This window comes from Ambystoma mexicanum, chromosome 1p (assembly GCF_040938575.1).
Source record: "Ambystoma mexicanum isolate Mex_15411 chromosome 1p, UKY_AmexF1_1, whole genome shotgun sequence".
NCBI lineage: Eukaryota > Metazoa > Chordata > Amphibia > Caudata > Ambystomatidae > Ambystoma > Ambystoma mexicanum.
The window spans coordinates 519,176,549-519,202,633 of NC_090921.1; the positions used below are offsets into that span (position 1 = coordinate 519,176,549).

At 43.8% G+C, this 26,085-nt stretch overlaps 1 protein-coding gene across 2 annotated transcripts in view; it reads right to left on the reverse strand.

Moving 5' to 3' along the window:
• The window catches only part of PIAS4 (protein inhibitor of activated STAT 4), a 741,820-nt gene extending 721,988 nt beyond the window's left edge, over positions 1-19,832 (reverse strand). The window contains exon 1 of one of the 2 annotated variants that reach the window (XM_069649398.1): positions 19,606-19,832. In XM_069649398.1, the coding sequence (XP_069505499.1) occupies positions 19,606-19,815 (210 nt within the window). In that variant the 5' untranslated portion in view covers positions 19,816-19,832. The remainder of the gene's footprint in view (positions 1-19,605) is intronic. The other variant, XM_069649399.1, reaches the window with a different exon arrangement.
• Between the last annotated feature and the right edge of the window lie 6,253 nt (positions 19,833-26,085).

Sequence of the window (26,085 nt, forward strand, 5' to 3'; positions counted from 1 at the left end):
AGAGGAGTGGGGCAGGTAATCTCACAAAAACGCACATTTTTTTAAAATTTATAAGATTTACACAAAGATAAAAAAACAAATCAATTAATACAATTAAAACAAAGCAATTAAGTATGCGCAAAATATACAAAGAACCATCAAAGAACTAATACAAACTCAGAAAATCATCCCAAATCTTTTAATGTAATCTCAACTTCCCTTGTCGCTTAGAAATAACCCTCTCCGTGGTTGCAAGCCCAGACATTCCCTCAATCCAGCCCTCCACAATAGGAGCAATCCATGTCTTCCAGCCCCTCAGAACCAGTTTCTTTCCCAAACTAGCACCACGGAGCAGAAACTTCTTCCGTGAAATAGAGAGATCCTCTAGCAACTCACCTCCCCCCAAAATCATAGTCATGAAATCCAACTCAACATCCAAATTCTAAACACGCAAACAGACAACAAACATCAAGCCAAAATCCCTGCACACATTCCCAAAGCAGATGTTCCAAACTACCCAAGGCATTCCCACAACACCAGCAATCATCTGAATCAATCATCCCTCTCTTAAACATCAGTTCTGGATACCAAAACACTATTGCGGATCTTTACCTGTCTCGACCTTTCCTCCAAACTAATAGCACAAAGCTTAACATTCGCACACATTTCCAACCACATCTCTGGCGAAATCTCACACCCCAATCTCCTCCCCCACTCATCCCTTAATCCAGAATCCTCCTCATAAGCAGGCAATACTATTGTAAATCCTGCTAGCAATTGAACAACCACCTGGCTCCCTCTCCTTAAGAAAGATTCACCATTGCACCCCCTTGCTCCACTACATCACCAATACATCTTTTCAATTTTCTGAAATCAATCTTTAGTTCGGAAATTGTCAATGTTGAATACCGCCTGTAATTCTCTTTCACCAATCCACTCACCATCCACAAAGACATCATCAATCCAGTAAATTCCACTCAAAAACCAGTCAGGCCAGAATAAAGACCTACCTCCAGCAGAAATCAACGGATTCAACCAGATGGATGCATGAGTGGTTTTCATAGCAACCAATCCTAACAATTCATGTACATGTCTCCACGTTTCTCAGAAAAACTGTCAAAGGCGATTTGTTCGTAGCCGCGAGGATCTCCCTAGGAGGAAGCGGGCCCAACAAACTCGCCTCAGCAATTGCCCAATTATCAGGTGAGTCTACCAAAAAGGGTACAATGAAGTGACTGGAAAAAGCTAAATGATGCGCTTTAAAGTTCGGAACTCCCGGTCCACCCTTTTCCACAGGTAATTGAAGTTTCCATAACTTGAACCGTGGCGGCTTGTTATCCCATAAAAAGACTGCAACTAACCATCAATTTTCTTCCAATAGTGTTGACCAATTTTCACCGGAAGCATACCCAGAATGTAATTAATTTTAGGAGCCGCATTCATCTTAAGAGCGTTTACCTTGCCCCAAAGAGACAAAATGAAGTAAAGACCACCTCAAAAGGCTCATTTTCAAGTCACTACACACTTCACCCATGTTCACCACGACCATCTCGTCTACCTGCGGGGCCAGCCAAATACCCAGATATTTTAGTTTCCTCTCGCCACTGAAATCCAAGTCCAGTGATCAAATTCTTATGACAGTATCCTGAAATCAGCAACACCTCGGATTTGGACCAATTGACCTTAAACCCTGCCACTGCATAAAATCTATCCAAAACATTTAATAAGGCCGGAAGGGACACTCTCAAATTCCCCAATAATAATAGCAGATCTGCATAAAACCACAATTTTTGATCGGCACCATGAAAGGTCAATCCCTGTATGTGCACATCGCACTGTAATGTCATGGCTAATGGCTCCATTGCCAAAACAAAGATCAGAGGAGACAAAGGACAACCCTGTCTCGTGCCCCTCTGCAGCACAAAAGAGTCTGATGATTGTCCATTAGTTCCGACAGTGGCCGTTGGAAAAGCATAAAGCAGGGCAACCCATGAAATAAATTCTTCCCCCAGGTTCATAGCATGCAGTACAGAAAAAAGATACTTCCAATCAACACGATCAAACGCCTTCTCCGCGTCTAAAGAAAAAATGGCCACATCATCCAAATCCTGTGCATGCGTCATCAGCAGTAATACATTTCTAATATTACTAGAAGTTCTTCGACCAAGAACGAAACCCGATTGGTCAGTGTGCACCAATTTCACAAGCATAGTCTGCAAACGCATAGCCAACAACTTCGCCAATATCTTGTTATCCGTATTAATCAAACTGATCGGACGATAATTTGAAGGCAAACTGCTGTCTTTACCCTTTTTAAGAAAAACCGAAATTGTGGCATGGTTGGTAGAAGCAGGAAGCAGACCCCCCCCCCTCCCCTCTCCCTGGACTCCACATACAGATCACGTAAAAGTTCCAGCGCTGAATCCGGCAAGGTTTTGTAAAATTCAACAGGCAGACCACCGGGACCAGGAGACTTGCCAGAGTTCAGTTTTCCAATCGCCAACTTCATCTCATCCATAGTTACACCCACCCAAGATGCCCTTTTCCAAATAATTTACTGTAAGCATATCCAAACCATCCAAAAAGGACTCATCCACACCACCATCACCCAATTCATTCTGGTACAATTTCTCATAATATTCCTTAAACATCCCATTAATTTGTTTTGGACCAGAAGTCACCATACTACCCTCCGTTGGAACTGAATGCACCTTCCGACTGCCGTTGCCTCAATCTGTACGCAAGCCAGCGGTCGCATTTCTCACCATACTCATTATAGGAACATTTCAACCTGAACAGATCTTTCTCAGATCGTACTCTCAAATTCTCATTCAGCTCTCTCTGCAAATTCCTTAATGTTCTCTTATTTTCCAGGTTTGCGGGATCATTCATCAAGGCATTTGAGCATTATTTAATACGTTGTTCTAAATCTAAACTTTTTCTCACCAAACTGTTTCTCCTGCTACTGGACACGCCCAGAATCAGACTCCGCATTGTACATTTAAAAGCCTCCCAAATCGTCCCAACAGTAATCCCATCTGTTCTGTTTTCAACCACAAAATGTTCAGCCTCGGGTCTGATTTTTTCCACAATCTTCTCGTCCTGAAGAATAGAGGTATTCATTCTCCAACAAAATGACCTGGATGTATCAAACTTCAGACCAAACACCGGTGCATGATCAGTAACAGCAATACAACCAATCTCGCAACTTGCCAAATTTGATGTCGCAGATCCAGCCGTGAGAAACATATCACTACGGGAGTGTGAACCATGCGAGCCAGAATAATAGGTATATTCCCGCAAGTCGGAATTACGCAATCTCCAACAGTCCTCCAAGGCAAATTCAAATACAAGAGAGCAGAAACAACAATAAGTCGTGTCCCTTCTCTGAGTAGCACAGGGACCACTAAGATCTTTGGCATCATCCATCACCAAATTAAAATCCCCCCCAGGATCACATTCCGTGTACCCAAATCTTGCAACATCTGAGCCACAGTTCCAAAAAAAGAGCCGTCGTCCACAGAGGGAGCATAAACGTTACAAAGAAAAGTTTGAACCCCCTGAACCTCCACCAAAAGTGCAATGACCCTTCCCTCACCATCAGAGCGGGAACGCAAGACTTTAATTGGGGCATTTTTCCGTATCGGAACAGCCACCCCTCTACTCCTAGAAGAAAAACATGAGACAAAAAACTCCCCAATCCACCCTTTGCGCAACAAATTAATTTCATCCAACAATACATGCGTCTCCTGAAGGAAATAAACATCACAGTGCATATCATTCAAACAGTTAAAAATCGTTTGCCGTTTGATAGGATTGTTGAGGCCATTCACATTCCAAGAGGATATGGACAAAAGGTCCCCTTCCCTAGCGACATTGCAATAACAGTAAAAAGGCAAAAACCAAGAAGAACAAAAATTCTGCACCCCAAAAAGTCAAAATCCCACCCCCGCCCCCTACAACAGAAGTATGAATCCAACATCAACAAGAGCTAACAAAACCCAGACCAACAACCGGTTCCCCCCCTCAATCACATATCAGAATTCAAACATGCCATCCCAAACCAGAAACACCCAAAGCACATATCAAAAATTAAAGTTGCCCATCAATAGTCAATCAAAAAAAAAAAAAAAATAAAAACACTTGCCACCTCAATTCTATACATACATACAGCACAACATTTCGTACTCACTAAGAGTCAAATATCACTAGCCAGTACCACATTTTGGACTCTGGCCAAAGCAATCTGCAAAAACCCTAAGAGACAGCTTTTGATATGCTAGTTGCACTTAGTACCTGCCAGGGTTTTAGCAGTCTGAGATCCAATGGTTTAAAATAATGCTGTAAATGTGCTACTTGTGTAATAAAGGTGTCTCGTCTTAAACCAGGTCTACCTTTAACCACTTGATTTACAAGTAGCATGCATGTCCTTCACTGAAGTCCTGTAAAAAACAACCATTACCAAAGCCAGACGTTTTGTCTTGTGTATAGGAATTTGCCAGGAACTGCCATCATATGCCCAGGTACTCCAAGCAGCTGCCATTAATGGCCACTACAATTACAGCAATGCCTGCCAAAACCTTTCCCCACATCTACACAAAATCCAAAACTGTTGCCATTGCTTGGTCCAAATAGGGTCCTTGTTCAACAAGAGGGATGTCCTTGGTTCAACAGCTGATAAGAACCGAATAATAGAAAGGAGACATGTCTCAGCTCGAGCCAAATTGGAGAGTAAGCATTTTGAATAATTGTGTGTCAGTGCCTTATTTCAACTACCAAGGAAAATCCATGGGCAGACACCCACCTCCTCCAAATTATGGGACTAATTGTACTACAGGATTTTCTTCCAAGGGTTTACAATCTTGCTGCTGTGATTTTTAGCTTGGCCCAACAGCCATACTCTAAAGTCACTCAGCACAGTTTATGAACTGAGGTGGTTCCGCAAGCAGAACACTTAAGGTTTTAACTGTATTCTTGAACATATGTTACCTCCACATCCTCTTCCTTGTCCCAAGACTTGCTTTTCACTCAATCCCCCAATTAAAAAGTGTTCCTGTCCACTATACTGGGACCTTCTACCTCTCGGTGCTGGGCTTCAAAGGGGCAACATTTCCAGGCCCAGATGTGCGACTTCTGGCACACGGCCGAGGTCAAGCGGAATCATTTGTGGCAGTACTCTTGTGCTCCCTGCCTTTAAAAGGCCCATCGATTATTTGGGGGCCCCTCCTTATGATATTTCACAGGTATTGAAGTATCTCCAGCGGGTGTATCTAGCGTCTGTGGAAATGTAGATTAAGTTATTGACTCTGAAGACAGTTTTTTTGGTGCCATCAGATCTGCCCACAGGTTGGGGAAATTTGCACTCTAATGTAAACGCTTTTCATGAGAGTCCTACCAGAAGAGTTGGTGCTTCCCTATGATGCTGGTTTTCTTTCGAACTGTGGCACAGGTCTCAGGATATTGTACTCCCAGTCTTCAATCCAAATGATTCCTCTGTGGAAGAAGCAAGGTGGCATACTTGGATGGCCGTAGAGCTGTGCTCATGTATATCAAAAAGGCAGCATCTTTTCAGGAGGTTGGCAATTTATTTAGGACATCGGGATCTAGCAGAAAGGCCTTGGAGGTTTTAGCTGAAGGATTCGGAGAATCCTCGTCATGTCTTAAGATTTGGCACGGGTGCCACTATCAGACAATTCAGCAAAGGTAGACCTGAAGTATGGCCACATGCAGGAGGCTACGAGAGCCGGACCTTAATCAGACATCATTAGCTGCAGGTTGCTAGGTAGGCCTATACTTTTGGTAACAGTTAACGAGTTATGGCATGCACCGATAAAAGTTTGTTTCAGATGCTATTCAATAAAATGACTGATTGGGTGTGTTACAGAATACATTGTGTGGCATTTAACAGGCACCTCATTATGGTATACCCAAAAATTACAGAGAAGCGGGACATGGAGTCAATTGCTTACAGGTAATACTCATTCTCCTAGTGCTCGACTTGCGTCCCACCTCTCCCTTAGTTTCTGGGATGATAGGGACCATGATACTTGACTCTGAAAAGTTAACTGGGGATTATGAATGATAGTGGGCTTCTACCTCCTTGTTGGACGGGTGGAACACTTAGAAGGTTCTGCTCAACGGACTCCACAAAAGTCATATGACAAGTAATGTAATCATTCTGACTAATGCATTGGAGGATAAGGTTAGACCTCAGCGCCCTTATTAAAGCAATCGCATGAGCAGAGTAAAACAGAGAAAGTGGTTCCTCTACTCAGTTTTCAAAGGAAATAGTACTCTTGCGTTCCATGCGCCACAATTGCAAAAAAACAACAACTCCACTCAGTAATATTGTAATTATAAAAAGGTGGTATATTTATGTGAACGAGTGCCCTAGTGGGATGACACGTGTTTCAACGGACTCAGCCGTCTTTTTCAAACCAGGGCTAAATAATAATCCATCATCAATAGCATATATTAACATTCAAATGGAATTATAGCTGCATTCCGGTAAATAAATTACATATGAACACAGAAAGCAAAGAGGGGGAATAGGGAAGGATTGGTTCAGATAGAAACAAATCATAACACATTTTGAAAAGTAAAAATAAAGAAATGTGAGAAACAAAGAGAAAAAAACAGAAAGAAAGTCCAGTGAGTATAATTTTCTATTATATCATACTGTATATAATTCTCGGAGCATATGTTAGGTAACTTAGAAAATATAACAAAACGTTCTAACCCAATGGTATCATTCTGTAACTTTGGAACACTGCCTTTCAGCAAGTTTTAATAAGTCATGGGATCAATCCCAACCTGTCGAATAGACTTTTAATAATTAGTTTTCATACATAGTTATCGGCTGCCTGGTAATTAAATCAATCTAAACTTGGTTACTCTATATTATTACCTTAATTGTCTGAGCCAATAAATAAAATTACTGTTATTAATGGGATGCCGTGAGTTTTGTGTCTTTTTTGTTGTTTTAAACGCACACATGATAAACGCTAAAGATTTTGCTTAAACACCCTCTGCAACGTATTTTATGGCAAGTCATAAAATTCCATTGTCAAATACTACTGAAGTGTGCCCGTAAGCACTTCTTGGTTGATAAATCAACAGATAGGACACAGGGTTTATGCGAGGGAAGCACGTTTCTGTAATAGACACGAATATGCTATCACATCGCGTTCATCAGAATAACGTACAGCCTACAATGTATTGGCTAAGAGTGCCATATGGGCTACGAGTGAGACATGTTGTTTCCTGTATCTTACCTCTGTTGGTCATTTCAGCCGCACCGTACGAATCTGTGTGCGGATCGAAAATGGTGGCCTATATTGTTGTGGTTACGGTCACCCCAATGACCATGTTGGTCCTTTCTTGATTTTCATTATGGGCGCCATCTTTTGGGCAGAAACCGCTAAATACTTAATGGCATCACTAATTTGACCCCATATGTTGAGGTGTACTTGCCGAAGTGCATAATCTTTATATTATATTATATATTCGAGTTAATTACTGTACTAAAATACATTACATGCATACACACAGTTCATTACAAATTGTGATACGTATTATGAGGACAAAAGCTTAGTGAAGTACATATTTTCTTAATTATGTGAACGTTCTTTTACTAATATTCTGTTGCTAATGTTTGAGCTTGTTGCTGTACTAAAATACATACACAGTACATTCCGAATTATAATACGCATTATGTAGACAAAACCTTGGTGAGGTACATGCTATCTTAGTTATGTGAGCATTCTTTTACTAATGTGAAACCAATTGGGACTAAATCTTTTGGATTCACAGCCGCTATTCCAAGAAATTATAAACTGGCTAAAACATCTCCAATTAAATTTATTAGTTCATTAAAGAGGTAGATCCATTCTATAGTGCGCTCCAAGGTGGTTAAAATCATGTAATTTGCATCATTGTCACCATCCCATTATTGACAGTAATTTTATTTATTGGCTCAGACAATTAAGGTTATAACAATACAGAGTAACTAAGTTTAGATTGACTTAATTACCAGGCAGCAGATAACAGTGTATGAAAACTAATAATTAAAAGTCTATTCGACGGGTTGGGATTGATCCCATGACTTATTAAAACTTGCTGAAAGGTGGTGTTGCAAATTTACAAAACAATACCATTGGTTAAGAACGTTTTGTTATATTATTTTCTAAGTTACCCAACATATGACTCAATTATATACAGTATGATAATAGAAAATTATACTCACTGGACTTTGTTATTTCTCTTTACGTTTCACCCATTTCTTTATTTTTACTTTTCAAAATGTGTCCCGATTTGTTTCTATCCGAACCAATACTTCCCTATCCCCCTCCTTGCCTTCTGTGTTCATATGTAATTTATTTACCGGAATGGTGCTATAATTCCGTTTGAATTTTAATATATGCTATTGATGATGGATTATTATTGGCCCTGATTTGAAAAAGACGTCCGAGTCCGTTGAAACACGTGTCATCCCAATAGGGCACTCGTTCACATAAATATACCACCTTATAATTACAATCCTACTGAGTGGAGTTATTTTTTGGAATTGTGGCGCATGAATGCAAGAGGTGCAACTACAACCATCCTGTTTCATCTATATCTGTCCAGCCAACTCAGGAGTCCCAGGACCTCTTTAGAGCCGAAAAATACAATTTATGATTGAGCAATTTAGTAAGCCAACGATGCCTGGCTTATCCAATAATGGAGTACCCTACATTCCAAAACACAGCAGTAGCTTGCTTGAAAAATCTCACTCCACAGACATAAGCACCATTCATAAGTAACTTCTTGCCACTATATTATCACCTCACATCTGACACTAAAGATTACATGACGTGCCGCAAATTACTAAAAACACGGCTCTTTCCATAATCACCGACATCCCTAAAGATATGTCCGAAATCCCCACAACCCAATGACCAAATACACAATGAGACACTACAACTCGTTCAATGACCTCTGATCCTTCCCACAGGTTAGGAAAGATGGATGGAATGGATCAAGGGAATAGATGGATGGAATGAATGTGGCGGATGCATGTATGGAGTGACGGGTGGAGCGAACAGATTGAGAGAATCGAATGAATGAAACAGACGCATGTGAAATGAAGGATTGAATGTATGGCATGGATGCATGTGGAATGGAAGGTATGTTTATAGAGAGGATAGAACGGATGAACTAGAATAGACAAAATCATTGAGTGGATGGAGGGGGAATCAATGGAATGGATGGACGGATGCAATAAATAAAAGATGGATAGAAAGATAGCTGCCACGGATGGAGTGGATGAATGCATGTAGGGAAAGTGGATGGAATGGATGGTGTGCATGCAGAATGCTTAGAAGATATGTACAGAGAATTGACAGTGGATAGAGCAAGTTGGAAGAGTGGCTACGATGGATAGAGTGCAAGGAATGGTTGTAAGAGATGAAATGGATGGAGCAGACAGAGTGGATGGAACGGATGAAATTAATAGAGTGGAGGGAATCGTTGAAATGGATAGAGTGTGCAGAATGGATAGAGGGGACGGAATTGATAGAGTGGATGAAATTAATAGAGTGGAAGGATTGGACAGCGTATGTAATGGACGAAATGGACCGAGTGAGACTGATGGAATAGATTAAATTGGTGGAAAGGATAAAATAGACCGAGCAGAAGAAATGGATTGAATGGACGGAATGAATGGTGCAGAGGAAATGGGACTGCATCAGATGCCGTCAGGATTTTGAATGTTTGCCTGAGCCACCTCCGGATGGAAGTGCAAATGTTGGCATTCCCCACACTTTGAGCTGTGAATATTAGCTTCAAATAGAAAACAAATGTAAATATTAACATGCCCCACACGTGTATCACTATGTACCCTGCCCTCATGTTCCCCCCCCCCCGCCCCATGTTGTTGCTATATACCCAGTTCATGTACCTGGTCTCAGGCGCTTTAAAGATAAACCTAATATCACTACGCTTACTCTCTACTTTACACCATCATTCCACTAGAACACAGCTATACCCCAGATTAATTCGGCCTAGCTGTTCACATACAAATATGACCCCATGAACACCTCATCGCCCTAATAAAATGCAGCTAGCCAAGCACATTCCGGACTAGTTGCTCACATATGGGCCTTCAGGCCGTAACGCAGCCAGAACCCAGTCTATGTGCCCACCCACGACTGCACATACAACTGATATCTCCAGCACCACACCTAACACTAGGATGCAGTTACCACCCGGCAATTACATCAGCTGCACACATATCTGGTACACGCACGCACCCTGCGACTCAATCTCTCTCTACTGATACGGTACCTGAGGGCGTTCAACCTACCAGCGCTTTGAGGACATACAAATGTTAGAGCGCTATATAAATGCCAAGTAACATAACATGTCAGTCAAATAATTGTGATTCGGCATGCACAAAAACATTTTTTTAAAAGTATTGGTATATTAAAAAAAAAAAAAAAAAAAAGACACACAACAGTCCAAGGCAAAACCACATTGATGAACGTAATACAATCCCCATACTAACAAGATATGCATTCACACTATACATTTGGCATCAATTGGCCTGTAAAAATAACCCAATGCAACACATATGCCCCATACCGTTATTTTCAACCTGAGAGGTCATAGAAGGAGGACCATAGAAACCCACCACACAGAAGTATTAGTACTAAATGCAGCATTAAGGTCCTGGAGAACTTTTACACATTAAAAGAAAAATATTGAATTTACGATCTATATAGTTGTAAATAAGCTGAAACTGGCAGCTACGATTTTAATATATGTTCCCTTTTCAAACTGCATTATACACCTTGACCTCATTTAAAACAAGTGATATGCCAGTGGTGCCAATGCATCTCCCACACAGTAAATTTAGGCAAACCTAAAATGAGGCTGGCCATACTGGAGTACTCCCAAGGCAATTTTTAGAAAGCATCCTGGAAGAGATATTTAATACCCCCACCTGCAAGGCTAAGAACCCTGTGGTCATCTTAGACTCCACACTTTCCTTCTCCGCCAACATCTCTGATGTCTCTAAAAAGTCAAACTTCCTACTGCACCTCCTCAGAGGTACTCTGCCTTTCATCTCCTCTCATCTCCTTCCCCCAAGCTCTGGTTCTATTGTAACAGCCTCTTTCTAAATCTACCTGCTTCTACTCTCCACCCTCTACAACTAATCCAGACTTGCGAGACTTGACCTTGGCCTCAAGCCTTGGGATCGCATCTCTCCAGCTCTGAAATCTCTCCATTGGCTCCCAGTCGATGCGAGGATTAAATTCAAAACCCTCTGCATTGTCCACAAGGCTTTCTGGGGCCTGCGTCCAAAATACCCTCAGCTATCCCTCCCCTCTCGTGCTCTTGGCTCCTCTACCTCCAACTCCCTCAGGGTCAGTCGTTTTTCAAAGAAACAAGCTGGTGGTAGATCTCCGTCTTTGGCTTGGGCCTCCCTCTGGAACTTGAGAACCATCTCCGGTTCCTAACGCACCTCAAGATCTTCCTCTTTTCTTCCGCCTTCGCTCCCCCCGGCAAGTCTGTACTCTTGGCACCGTGCACCTGCCCGCCCTCTGTCCTTCAGGCCCAGGTACCTGCTCACCCTGCCACTGTCCCGCACTGCCTCCGGGCCACCTCTTGCACTGGGGTCTGCATCTATACCCATACAGCCCCCCCTTTTTTTCTTCCTGCACTTATCAGACCTATCCTGTCTGCTGCCTTAAACCTAGCACTTACCAATTGCTGGCTGCACTACTACTGTTTGTTGCCTTTATTATTTATTTATTTGCTTCGCACTTTCCACTCCTCCTCCCCTTCCATGCACTTTTACCCTCCCCCTCTCCGATGCATGTTCTCAACGTCACTGGGCCTAGTTAGATCGTTTTGTTCTCCCCTGTTCACCTCCCTTGCCTTGTTGTGCTCTGAAACACTTGTGTACGAGCGCGATAGAAATATCAGTTACACACACGTGTTTCAAATAGGTGTCACAGGGTCGCTGAGAAACAAGCATAATAGCATGCTAGACATCACAATATAAATCGCCATTTATCAACTCATGTACTTGTTGGACAGGCGATTACTTGAGAGGTTAGCACCCAGCAAAGCCGGTCTTTTTATTTTCATGCAGCTTGTCAAAAACACATCTAGTATGTTTGCGTGTTTTGCTTTCCCCATCTAGTTTGGAACAGGTCAAGAGTATGAATAGAAAAGATACATTCGTTAACATCATACATGTATCCAGTTTCTTATTTGGCATTTATATAGCACTCTATATATCATTAGTATGATTTCAAAGCGCTTGTGGGTTGAACGCCCTTGGGGACCGTAGTCCAGGTCAGTTCAGATAGAATACAGTGCTTGGGTTCACTCAATATGTGTACAGCCAGTGTGATGGTGGCTGCATCCTAACACTAGGTGTGGTGGTAGCGAGAGATCAGTCGAATGTGTGCAGTCAGGTGGTTGGTCTCAGACTGTATTCTGGCAGCATTACGCCTGTGTAGGACGTTTATGTGTGTAGCTAGGCCACTTTTTCGTGGGGTATAGCTGCGTTTTAACAGGTTATTGAGGTGTTCATGGAGAGTTCTCTGTATGTGTGCAGCTAGGCCGAAATTGATCAAGGGGTAAAGCTGCGCTCTATTGTTTGTTGGTGTAAAGTGGAAAGTGAACGTAGTGGTAGGAGGGGCGAAAGTCTGGCGTGGATGATTTACTCTTAGGAGCCCTCTGTTCCTGGTTACTTTCTGGGTCTCGAGCTGGCAGCGACTGTTTCGCGGTAGCAGTACTCTGAGGTAGATTCACAGGTTGGACTGGAGTAAGTTCTAATTTGCACAGTCATATAGTCATTCTTAGGCTCAGCACTGTCAGGGAGCCCATTTTACGGGTCCCTGGTTGTGGTTTACGGTGGGTTACAGGGTAGGTCTTGGCAGGATACAGTTATAGGTCAGGATATATCTTGCAGCAACATAGTCCTATCGAGGCAGTGGTGCTAAAGGTCAAGCCGGACAGAAGCATTGTAGAGCCCGATTGTTTTAGTCTTTTCGGTGGGTTCGTAAGGTATGTAGTCTGGCAAGGTAGGGAGTGAATGGGTATGATCAACTTGATGTCACGAGAGGCTGTTAGGCCTGTGTAGTAGAATCGGGAAGCGTAGCGTCAGAAGATGCATAGCTTCGAGATTGCGGGACACTAAGGCTGCCAACTGTGGCCTCAATTCCTAATTCCGCCTTGTTGCGTTATTGGGTCGGTTTCTGTGGTCCCTTTCCTCAGTGTCCCTAGGAACACTTGTTGGCCGGCTGTAATTTTTTTTCCGATTTAATGTCAAACTCATACTAAGAATTTGGATGAGGTTTATAGAGCATTACGGAGGCCATGTAGTCTTGGGTGTGTCGAATGTGAGGAGGGAGTGAGTTCCACAGGGTTGGAGCCAAGGTGGAGTAGGTGGACTTTCCAATCCTGGTTGAATGGGAGGCTGGAATCACTAGTAAGAGGGCAGTGCTTGACCTTAGGGTACATGGTATCTTCTCTTTTAGGTATGGTGGGCCAGTCTTGTGCACTGCTCAGTGGGTAAGGCATAGGATTTTAAAGTGGCCCTTTGTCAAACATGAAGAAAGTGAAGGGTGCGGAGAGTGAGGGAGATGCAATCCCTGTGTCCCAGGGAAAGGAGGAGTCTGGCAGTGGTGTTTTTGACTCAGAGTTTAAGTTGGTATATCGGTGTACCTAGATATAAGGAGTTGGCATAGTCGAGTCTCGACATAACAGTGGGCAGGATAGCCAAGTCGGTTGGGGTAGGTGAGGGGAGGGAAAAATGCGTCTTAGGAGCTTGATACATTATTGCTCCGATAGGAGAGGGTTAACTCTAAATCCATAGTGCAGCCAAGGTTTTTGACTATTTCAGAAGAGGGCGTTAGGGGGGAGGGGGGGGGCATGAGAGGGGCAGAGTTGCTGCACACCATGAGCTCAGTTTTCTCTGGGTTCAGAAAGAGGTGGTTTCTTGTCATCCATCAGTCAATGTCTCTGAGGCAAGCTTCAAGGTCAGGTCGTGGGTTGAAGCTTGTTTTGGGAATCCTCAGGATTATTTTGGTATCAGCGCAGTTGTAGCAGGTGAGGTTGTGTAAGCGGATACCACCTAGTACAGTGGTCAGATGGAGGTTGAAAAGGAGAGAAGAGAGGCAGGCGCCTTGTGATACTCCAGTGGTCACGGTGCGAGCAGCTCAGAGAAAAGGAGAGAGGGAAATGATTTTTTTCCTGTTGAGGAATGAGGCAATCCATTTCAGTGCAGAGCCTCGGATTCCTAGGGAGTGAAGCCGGTCAAGGAGGATAGAATGGTGTCAAAGGCAGTTGGCAAATCAAGAAGAACCAGCGCAGCGCAACCCTCCGAGTCGGCTGAGACCATCCCAAATCGAGATCAGAGTGGATTCTGTTCCATGGCACGGTCTGAAGCCTGATTGAGCATGTGGAGGAGACCGTTTCTTTCAGAAGAGAGGCCAGACAAAGGTCATTGGGAGGGGGCGGGGGAGATCCGGATAGTCTGCTGCCGGATAGTAGATAAAGGAACTCCTCTCTCGTGATGGGGTTGAAAGATGGCATTGCAGTGGTTGGAGCAGTAGAGCCAGGAGGGGCAGCTGTGTGAAAGGTGGTGAGGGTAGAAATGTTATTAAGGGTTGACATCCTGTCTAGTGATGTGTTTAAGAAATGCAGGAAGAGGGAGTTGCAGAGTGTTTGCATGGTCAGGGCACAGGTGCAAGAGGGTTTCACAAATTCGGAGATGATCCTGTGAAGCCCTTTGTTTCGACAGTTCAAGATTAGTATATTGAAATGGATTTGTAATTACGGTGGTGGCGAGCGAACATAGATCTGCTGAGGAGTTTTAGATGTTCGTCAATTGCGGTCAAGATTTATTTTGGCTTTTGCAGGTCTTCAGGTGGAGCGTGAAGCATTTGGGGGGGAAAGACTCCTTTGCGAGAGGAAGCGGGCATGAGGTGGTGAGAGGAAGCAGCGATTCTTTAAGCCAGGAGTCAAAAGATGTTATGGTTAATGGTCTGAGGTTGGCAGTGCTGGGAGACTGTAGCAGGGCTTCAGCTAGGTCAGGAGTACCTTGACTTTTTTCCAAAATTTGTTAGCGTGTGTGTGGGCAGGGTGAGCTTTGGGTGGAAAGTGGACAAAGAAAGGGATGGCAGGGTGGTCTGTCCAGATGAGCATTTGGGACTAGATACAGAGACGAGGTCATAGGAGCTGAAAATTACATCAAGGGTGTGACCTCCAGAATGGGTTGGACCTGTGGTATGTCAGGAGAGGTTGAGTGCCTCTAGACTGTCAACCAGTGGTTGGGTCATGGAGTTGTTTGGGACATCAAAACAGATATTGAAGTCCCCCAGTAGTGTTAGGTGGTTTATCTGAATGGTAGATAGCGAGTCACAGAGATGGTTGGCAAAATGTCTGTCATATCCGGGGTGGTGGGGTATGTATACGAGTAGAAAGCTGTGAGTCGACAGAAGAGAGTTTTACTAGAAAGGATTCACAGTTTGCATTGCATGGCTGGCTTTCGTGAGTGAGATGGAGAAAAGAGGTTTATAGAGGATCGCTGCTCTGCCACCTCTGGAAGGTCTGTGTGGGAGATAAGCGAGTAGCCTGGGAGGAAAGACTTGTGCAAAATAGTCACAGAACCAAGTTTCAGTGATGAAAATGAGGTCAGGATGCTGTGTCGGTTTCTCACCAAGAGCGGGCTTTGAAAAGGAGGCCGGTGACGGTTTCCCCCCCCCCGACGTTCATGGCTGGGGGCTTGGTTGGATTGAGAGGCAGTGGGTAAGACGTTGGTCATTGTGATGCAAGGTGTGGTCGCAACAGGCTGACTGAGGGGGGAGGCGGTGTTTATGGGGGCCTTCGGGAGACATTTTAAAAAAATTAAAAACCCAAGCAGACGACCGTCCTAAATCAATTTGTACATGCATTTAAAGAGACATTAAACCACAACTTCCTTCACAAAATTGTGACCGAAGTCTCACAGACAAGCCATACAACAATTTTACAGAGCAATGGTTCTCATTGGATACGTCATAGTACAGGTCTGGATAGATCCAGAAACAAGAAACCAGACTGCTTATTTGCTACCGGACCCACGCTTAGAGGCCGGAATCCGGCATAAAGTCCAATTTTAATTTTCTTTAACAGCATACACTACACCCATACACCTCCCTTTCCCCTCTATCCTCCGCCCACCATTAATATTGCCTCACCCAAACAGATCATTATAACAGAATAAAAACTCGAACACACATGCCAATACCATTAGCCACTCGAGACCAGCATACTTTTAGTTGAGTATTATATAAAAGCACAGAGTTTGTTGCAGCCACTGTATGCTCAAACTGTAAATAGTTATAATGTAATCATGTGAACAGTGTGTAGATGGCAATCTGTTTCAGAACCTGACACTGCTTGTACTTCTGCACTTGAGGGAACGACGGAGTCTAGTTTTTAAATTCTCGACCTAGGTAGGCAATGCACTTAGGATGAGAGAGGTGGTATTGATTTGTATTATATTTCGTTATACAATCCTTTGATATACGCACAGAATATACAAATAATATTATATAAAACATGTGCACTTCCTCCTATAGTCTTCACATTCCCTCATGAAGGAGAAATAATTCCATTGACACAAGTTATGAAAGATAGACAACCACTAAAATGACTGCCAGACGATCAGGCTTAGGGCTGCATCATCAGCATAGAACCTCCATATTAAAAGGCAACCTAACCTGAAGTGTCTTCAGGGTCTCCTTCTATACAACTGGCCCATCGGGTCCCTGCAGGGCTGCTCTCAGGGAACACTGGTGTCTTACATCGATTGAGGCAGGCTGAAAGCCTTCACCTCACTACTCCTCATTGAGGCGAGTAGGCATAATGCTATAAACAGAACCATGGTCCGAAATTCAGGGGAGCTGGGAGCCATTTAGCTCCCGCTTGTAGCCTAGAAGATCCTAGTTAGCTTGACAACAGTTTAGCTACTTTTGGCTCCCCAGACAATCAGATGCCCAACAAGCACAACTATGTGAATTTAACTCAGTGCACTTGGGACGATCTATAAAACAAACATTCGGACGGAGCTATACGAAATTGAAAGCATAAGAGGTAATAAATAATGTACACAATTGAAATGTTTCCATTTTATGTGGAAGTTAGGTTTGCGAAACGATATGCACTAGCTTCTCTTTCACCAGTGGTAGCTCCAGGTCACCGTTTAATGATGAACACCCAGGAGCAGCGTTGAGCTCCCACTTATCAAACCTTAATTTTGAAGCACCAAGAACATAGCTTTTGTGGTTTGCCCTGCCCAACTACCTCCGCAACTTGCGTTCTCCTCCCTCACACTTGCACATGCTATTCCTCCCAGCTGGGTATGAGCAGGGGGGCCCATTATCAGACCATGATATGCCAGAGACAAGGATGCAGCGCTTTGAAACTACTACATTGGTGATTTGACACACAAAGCATAGCACATCAGTGTGCAAAGTTTGCACTTGCCACTGGCTAGTGATATTTGACTCTTGGCGAGTAGGAAATGGTAGGCTGTTGGTATAGAATTGAGGTGGAGTGCAACTTTCTTATGGTTGATTAGTAGCTTGAATTGTGCCTTCTGGTACATAACTGCACGCCATACTCTGTAGCTAAAGTTATGAGTAAATTGCATGGGATTGAGAGAAAGGTCAATACCTAAATCCGTCATTATATGAGTTCGGCAAGGCGCACAAAAGCTCTTCATGAGCCACATGGAAGGTTAGCCGATTTATGGCACATATAGAAATGAATGCTGATCAAATGGAAGAGTTTTTTTAATTATTTAATTTGAACTTTTAGGGATGGTTAGTGTATCATGCACAAAGTAGATTGAATGTTGTATTTGAATTTCGAAATATTTGTAATATGAACGTAATACATAGATGTTATATTGTAAATGTGTAAAGTTTCATACTAAATCACATTAAATCAAATACATTTTTTAAAAAATTACCTCATTTAGTTGGACTAAAGTGGCTGCCCAGAACGATCCCAGTTAAATTTGAATGGCCTGCCAGACTCCAAACACTTCACACCAGCTGGCCCTGCTAACATTTCTGTTTGTTGTCCTGATTGGCCCCCAGTTCTGCTCCAAATAGTATTGATGGAGTGGTCTTGGCACAATAAGCAGGGCCGGAAACATGTCGATTTTCAGGATAGCCATCATTAATAATCATGAGATAAGTTAGCATACAATGATTTAATGTATGCATTTTTTTATTAATTGGGGATATCCTGAAAACCTGTAATCCTTGGTAAAGGCCAGCATACTTTGACTGAAAGCCCATCAATGAACAGCATTTTCAACCACTTCCAATAGAGCACCCACAAGGTACCAGCAGACCCTTTAGGTTTTACAGAAGACAGAACTGACATTTTTTCTCCATTTGACCATAATTATTATGAGATTGATACCACCCCAAAGTAGGTCCTAGAGGCTCATTTGCGAGAGGTAAAATGACGTGTCACCATGCCTATGTAATGGATGTGATGAATGCCAAATGTAGGTAGTAATACAATTTACTGATGCAAGTGAAACTGAAAATGTAATTGCCTCTGCGACAGGTGGTAAGACTATTGTGGTTTAATCGCATTCCAGTTGCGAGATACTAGCCAACTATAACAAAAAAAAGTCACGTGCTATACCTCAATTCTATTCATACAGAGCAGGCCGTTTCTTGCTCGCCAAGCGTGGAATGTCACTAACCAACGGCTACTGCAAATGTTGCACCCTGGATGGGGAGGAGCGAGGATGCCTCTCAAACCAGGATCCAAGAGTGCAAGTGCATGTATTGTAGCGTTATCAATTTGCGACTTTCCTGCGGTTATGTCATACTCAAGGGGTGGGTTAATCTGATGTACAGGGCTAACAAGAGTGGAGTACAAGAATGGAGTACCACAATGCTGTCCCTGGTGTGTGGTGCGGACAGACGCCAAGCTCTGGCACTAAACAGACAGGTAGTGTTGCAGAGACAGCAGGCATGTGCTAGTCCAGCCACTTAAGCATGTAGTGCAGCAGAACCAGCCGGTAGGTACTAAGCCAAGCATTTGTTGAAAGCAGTAGAGAAAGCTGAGATTGTCAAGCCCTTGCAGGATTGGGCTTCTAGGCCGACTTCTCCCTCAAAATGAAGGCGCTGATAAAAAGGTGGAACTGGACCTCAGCAAGAACTAAACCACATGGGTGTATGGGAGCATGTAGACTACGGTCATGCTTTTCAGCAATAGTGGGTGCTGGAGAGGGACCCCTTCCAAAACTCGGTAGGTGGAGGAACAGGTACAAGGTGCAAAACACAATGTGTATGCAAGGTGATGAACTACGGTATTGGATTCAAGCGACTTTTTTGAAGAGTCAGGAAACTGCAGTGCATCCCCTGACAACACCGGCGAAGGTCTGGTGAGGCCTGCCAGCTAGGGGAGCGCACAGGCCTGTTTGACGGGTGGGGGCCATAGCCACAACCTATGTCGCGAACCCCATATCTGCAGCCCCCGCATCACCTCAGTCAGAACCCCTGTCCACATTAAGCCACGCCCTTCCTGTGCTCCGCCTGCCCTCCTCCCGTTTACCTTCGCCTCCACCAGCTCCGCCGCCATCTTGGCTTCCAGCGTCCGCGCCGGGTACCGACGAGTCACGTGATGCAGCACTTCGGGCTGAAGCCAATGGCTGCGGGTTTCTCTCAGAGGCCGGATCCGACCATTCTGCATAGACGTCTCAGTTGCCATCTCTGCACTCGACCAATAGGGTGACTGTGTGGCTTTTTCATCTCCTCCCATCATTGGCGCTATTTTTGAAAAAACGTAATCTTAAAGCGGAACGGTCCGAAAATATAGCAGTCATAAACACCGCCGGGAATGCCTGTGGATGTTCGAGACAAGTTCAAGTGGAGCTTGGTAGGCCTTGTCCTGTTTGACTTCGTCTCAGGACTCGATAAAGCCTTTATCACTACACCATTTTTTCTATACTAGTTTTCAAACTTTGTTACAAATATAGTTTTTAAACTTAAGGTTTTTGTAAAATAGAGAGCATATGTGCGTTTCTTAATTTGACACACTTTAACCTCCCATTATAATTGTGGACAGTATCCTAATTGTTGTATTACGCCCTCCCCAATATTTCAATCAGATAGAATGTAGGTCAATAAATAATAATATTTGGTGTCTCCCTGGATCGCTGTTAGCAGCAACCAGCAGTCCACAGCTGGGACTGCCCTTGATGGACTCTCAGTCTCTCACCTTGGTCATACTTCTTAATTGACACGTTTTTGGCATGTGTTACCCACACTGGCCGTTCCCAGCATTTTGAAAAGGTGCACCAAGAAGGGGGGGCATTCACAACTCTTTATGGCGGAGCTTGGGCTAAAGTGTGCCCCACAAATAATTTTAAGGCTTACACTGAATACAATTTCAAAAACAGCTTTTCTCTATGATACGAGCATGAACACAGTAGCAGTTCCTAAATCCGCTTTAATTTACATGTCATATAACACAAGAGAGGGTCGCCTCAACACTCGTAATGTTGGGGACATTAAGATATCAATACAACAAAGGGAGTCCTACCAGAGAAACACCGATCAGTTCATTTTTTGTTTATTCATCTGGCTCTGTTTCTTAAGCACAAGTCAATCCTATGTCACTCAGGATTGATCGCTAAGGTTAAACCTTTAACATTATGGTTCAATCAAATGTTTATTCAATGATTTTTGTCATAGACATTTATATTAACAAGTTAACAGGATAGAACCTATTTGGTTACAACATATCTCAAACAAAGTGTTCTAAAAAAACACAATATGTTTGCAGGCTTCAGGTTGGATGAATCCTGCAACCATATTATGATTTTTTTAGAACACTTTGTGATATGTTGTAACCAAATAGGTTCTATTTGTGGGTCACTTATTGTCCTGTGTTTCATCACTACTTGGTGATGGGTATTTCAATTATGGTATTCTGCTGACTTGTTAATATAAATATGTTTTTATATTTAAAAAAATCATTGCATAAACATTTAATGGAACCATAATGTTAAAGGTGTAACCTTACCTATCATTCCTGAGTGAAATTGGATTGATTTATGCGTAAGAAACAGATCCAGATGAATAATTACATAATTAATGGATCCGTGTTTCTCATGGTAGGACTCCCTTAATTTGCATGTATCTTTATTTATGGTTCTAAGAATAACATGTATTCTTTAGTAGTCTCAGTGTCATAGAAAGTTGCCATATGTGGGAAGTAGCTAGCATGGCCAACTTTACAAAATGGTTTTGCAGGACACTTTGGGCGTGGTTGCACACTAGAAGCATCTGAAGCAGCTTGTTTGTAATTTCATACAACTTCATTTGAGCATTCCCATCAAGTTTCTGGGTCACATTAGTTGCAGACGGCATTTTAACACATGCACAGAACAAAAAAAGAATAAAACTTTAGTACCATTATACATGCCGGAAACTCACCTATTCGAGCGCTGTCCAGGACATAAGGGGCAAAATAAGTGCAAGCCTTCCAGTTCGCATATGCACTGACACTAACAGAAACGAAGTCTCAAAAAAGGGAATTGCAAGGAGTAGCTTTAGTCTTTGATACTTAAAGGCATTATGGGAAGTGACATTACAAGATGCTGACATAAGTAAGCCGAGTGCCAAATAACTGTAAGAAATATATGAACGGTACTATTATTTTATAAGGAGCAACTCTATAGTCACTAGGTACTTAAAAAAAAATAATAGCATGATATATTAACATAAGCTATGAACTGACTCACTCACAGAGGCTCCAGATAAGATATAGTGAGATTCAATGATTTAACCAGGATCATATACTTTGATTAAATGGAGAAACCAGGATGTGAACAATTAAAGCAATTTAATAAATATGTTCCCATGTGTAGCTGATACAAATATTTATTATGATAAAAGGGACTGTCCAGTCAAGGTTGTATAAAAAGATTTGCTTCATTATTATTAGAACAGACAATTCTAACACAATACAAAATACAGCCCACCCTGTAAAGGAACACAGAGCACAGACAGTTTCACGAAGGAAACTGATGCACTCTGGATATTGACAGGAGGGTAGTTGATAAAGCAATCAGTCTTAACTGTTCAAGGTTATTTGGTTTCAGCAACAAGGGAGCAAGGGGTCTTAAATGTCACTATGGGCCTTCAGAGAGGGACCAGGGGGACAGAACCACAATGTACTTGGTGCTTGTTATGATCTGGATGCTCGACAGCGTTGAGTCGGTTCCAGGATGCTTTGAGCTCCTGCAACAGAATTCTAGACGGGAGACAGCTGCAGGTATCAGGCAGCAGGCAGTTCGGCAAGCAAGGTTTGAAGGGCAGCTGCAGGCTGGTATACATAGCGGATTGGGGTCAAGAATCGTAGTCTCTGTGCTGGTTAGCGGATCTGGAACACTGGTCGAGGCGTCTCGGATGGCTTTAGTGACTGCAGTATGTCAACAGTCAGTGGTGCAGCCGGTCGTGGTTCGAGGGCTCGACTGTCTCGAAAATATCCTTAAAAGATGGACGCTGGTTGATGCTTGTTTTGTCATGCCTGGCCTTGTCTGGAGTACCCTCCAGAGACTCCTCCTCATCTCCTTCTCCAGATGAGTTGCTCCGGGCCTCTAAGGATTTCTTGAGTATGGTCTTCTTGGGCTCCTGGCTCTTCTTACTCTTCTGGAGAGCGGTGGCTAGGAACTCCACTTCTAGTATCTGGGAAAGTCCGATATGTCCCAAGCAAAGTACAAAAGAATGCTATGCAGAAATGACTGGGATGTAGCAAAACGCTTGCTTCTTTTGTAGGTGAGTCCACAAACGTGAACAGGCGTAGCTCCGAAGAAAAACAGGAAGACGGAAGAGAAGAAAAGAAACAGAATCTCAGGTAAGCAAAAAGAAATAGAAAAGAAATCACCAGGATGGTGAAAAGTATAAGTGCAGAGCAGAGAAACGGAGAGGACAGCAAAGGCAGTACCTGCTGAAAAAGAGGAAATGGTCACAGAAAGAAAGACGGAGAGAGTTAAGGAGGCACCAGTCGGAAGAGCGACTGTAAGCAAAAGCGTAGGTTCGAGAGGGAAGAAGCAGAGGGTAGCTGACCGCGAAGGGCACGGAACGAAGGAGGACAGACTGAAAGCGAAGAGAGGGAAAAATACTAGAGGAAGCAATGAGGGATGGAAGAGACTGTAAACAGCAGCGGGTACCAGGCAAGAATGACGGATACAACGCACTGCGCATAAGGCGCAGTGCAAGTTTGTAGCCACGTCAGGCGGCCATATTCGATGAGGACTAGACCGCTGCAGTTCTGGTCTCTGGAGGATCGGAATATAATGTTTACTGTTTTGTACTAATGTCTCCACCTCTGCCAAAGGTTCCATGATTGCTGGATGACAGTTTGCCCTCTTCTTCTGGGGACACCCCACCCACCCCCCGGTTTCAGCATGTACATGACTCTTGGGTTCCCAAGTCCGCTCTGACTCAGAATAACCCTTCCAATGAATCAGATACTGTGGGATACCCCGTTGAAAGATGTGAAGGTAGGCGCTCTGTTACCAGTCTTTAGCTTCTCCTCCTAACGCACGTTTTCATGACTTCATCAATCTTCAGGGAGGCCGAGTTTCTGTGTTTTTTCAGGCGGGTCTGCATTTCTGTTTCAGGTGTAACAAATTAATTAGCTCTGAGGATGTCCATACGCGGTCCAGTTGAGGGGAGGTAGCAAGCCGATTGGGAGGGGTGCCCACAGCCGAGCGGCACCGGCAGACGTGAGCCCGATGTGAGTATGGTCCACACAACGAGCAATATTGTGTTGAGGTCCTCTTTGCCCCTCGAGGACGTGCCAGAACGCCGGCACGTCCTCGAGGGGTTGTGCCGAGCAGCAGTGCCACCCATGTGGGCTGGACGTTACAAACATACGCAGCGCAGACTGTGAGGAGCAGAAGAGAGGGGGGGCTCGGATAACATTAAATTAAATATTGTGTTGTGCGGGTGGGGGAGGCATTATAAATAGGGTGGCGGGTGGTTTTTACATGGTCGCAAAGTTTGGTGTATCAGTGTTGATCGGCACACAAGTTGTAGTAGGGAACAGAGCGGAGGTAGTCCATTCTTGTGTTGATGAGCATATTGGGTGGGGTGACGAGTACCCTCATGTTAGACAGAGTGCCGCGCTGATTGGTCTAGACGGCAAACACATGTATGGGGGTGTGGTATTCCTATGAGTCGGTGTTGTAGTTCGTTGATTAGATGAGCATTCCTATTAATTTAGTGTTTTAGCTCTGTGAATAGATGACGTATTCCCGCAGGAGGTAGCTATAGTCTCTCTGAGATTGCGGAAGATAGTTCGCTGATTATTTTCCCCTAGTGAGGGAGCGTATAACACGCGAGGCGACGCAGCGGGTGCAGACCAATTATATTGAGAAAATTGATTAATGGATACTCCACTCCAGGCGTAGTGGGAAGACAGCTGTGGGAATTGTGGGGTTTTATTATGTGAAAAGTGACGCGCATTATATGTGAACTGTGTGTACGTAGCAAATTGTGGTAGCGAGTGACGTCACCCATAGGATTTGCATAGGACATCGCGTTTATTTTTTATATGAAGATCGCAGCCGCGGCTAGAGCGGGGCAAAGGTGAGCAGGCAGCCGCGCACCCAGAACGCCGGCACGTCCTCGAGGGGTTGTGCCGAGCAGCAGTGCCACCCATGTGGGCTGGACGTTACAAACATACGCAGCGCAGACTGTGAGGAGCAGAAGAGAGGGGGGGCTCGGATAACAACACGGGTTCGCTGAACAGCTGCAACCCCAAAAGGGTGGGGGGGACCAAGAGCACGCCGCGCAAGGTGTTAGGTCTTAGGGGACTTTGCACACCACAGGTCAAAGGGGGCCCTAGAAAATAGGAGGGGCGTGTCGGAAGACGGCAGCTCAGTGTCACACAGTAGAGAAATAGGTGTTGAAGTAAATGAGAAGAGTTGAACGCATATATTTTTTTTCTTCCCACTGACAGCAGAGAATCGAAAGTCCCCAATTAGGGGCCAGGTAACGGTGGTATATATTTAAAAATGTCATCGTATTATGGGATAGGGGCCCACCATGGGTACCACATGTTAACACCTCTGCAAAATACATATGTACAACACTGCCGCCATACAGAGACAGGCTAGTAAAGTTTAGCATAGAATGGACTAAAGGTACAAACCAAAAGATAAGGATAGATTGGCCGCCTAATGGTAGCTTCTGCAAGGAACCTCAACATTCATTGTTAGCATACCTACACAACACATACAAGGGGAAGAAGTTAACAAACCATTTAGAGATGTTTGAGCTCTGGAGGATATTTCAGGGATACAGCCCAGGGATGATGAGCATGCAAGAAGTAAAGAAAGACGAAGGAGAGCGAGGGAGAGGGGTGCGCTGTACCTCAGCACTACCGGAAAACGTTACTAAAGGGGGACACGGTAGGCATGGAAGGGACACAGGTAAACATTGATGGCATAAAGAAAGCACAGCTTGAATTAGCAGGTTTGGGGCCAGACGAATGGATAGCAGCACAGATGCTGTTAAAGCTACAGGGGATGGTCACGGGGAAGGAGGAAGAGGTGATACAGGCAATAGACAGAGTAGAAGAAGGACGAACACAGAGGGAGGGAGAGGTAAGTAACAGGGAAGAGGGGAACACCACAAAAGATGAAGACGAAGAACTGGAAGAAAAGATAGCCGAATTAAAGAAAACACAAAGCATACTCATTAAGCAGCCTGAGCTAAAAGAACTGGAGAAAAAGATGAAGTTGGGGAGGGAAAAAGGAGTGAGGATGGAACTAGAGCAGCAAAGAGAAGAAGAAAGGGAGCGGGAGGAGGCACGCATACGGGGGATCGCAGAAAGGGCAGCACATATGGAACAGCGAGAAAATAGGAGGAGAGAGGAAGAAAGGGAAGAGATTGACCGGGAAATGACACTGGAAGAAAATGATTATATCAGAAAGCACACGTAAGTACGAAGAGGGCAAGATACTGGACAGCATACTAGCAAGGAGTAGTGGAGAAATGAGTACCAAGGATAGGGACG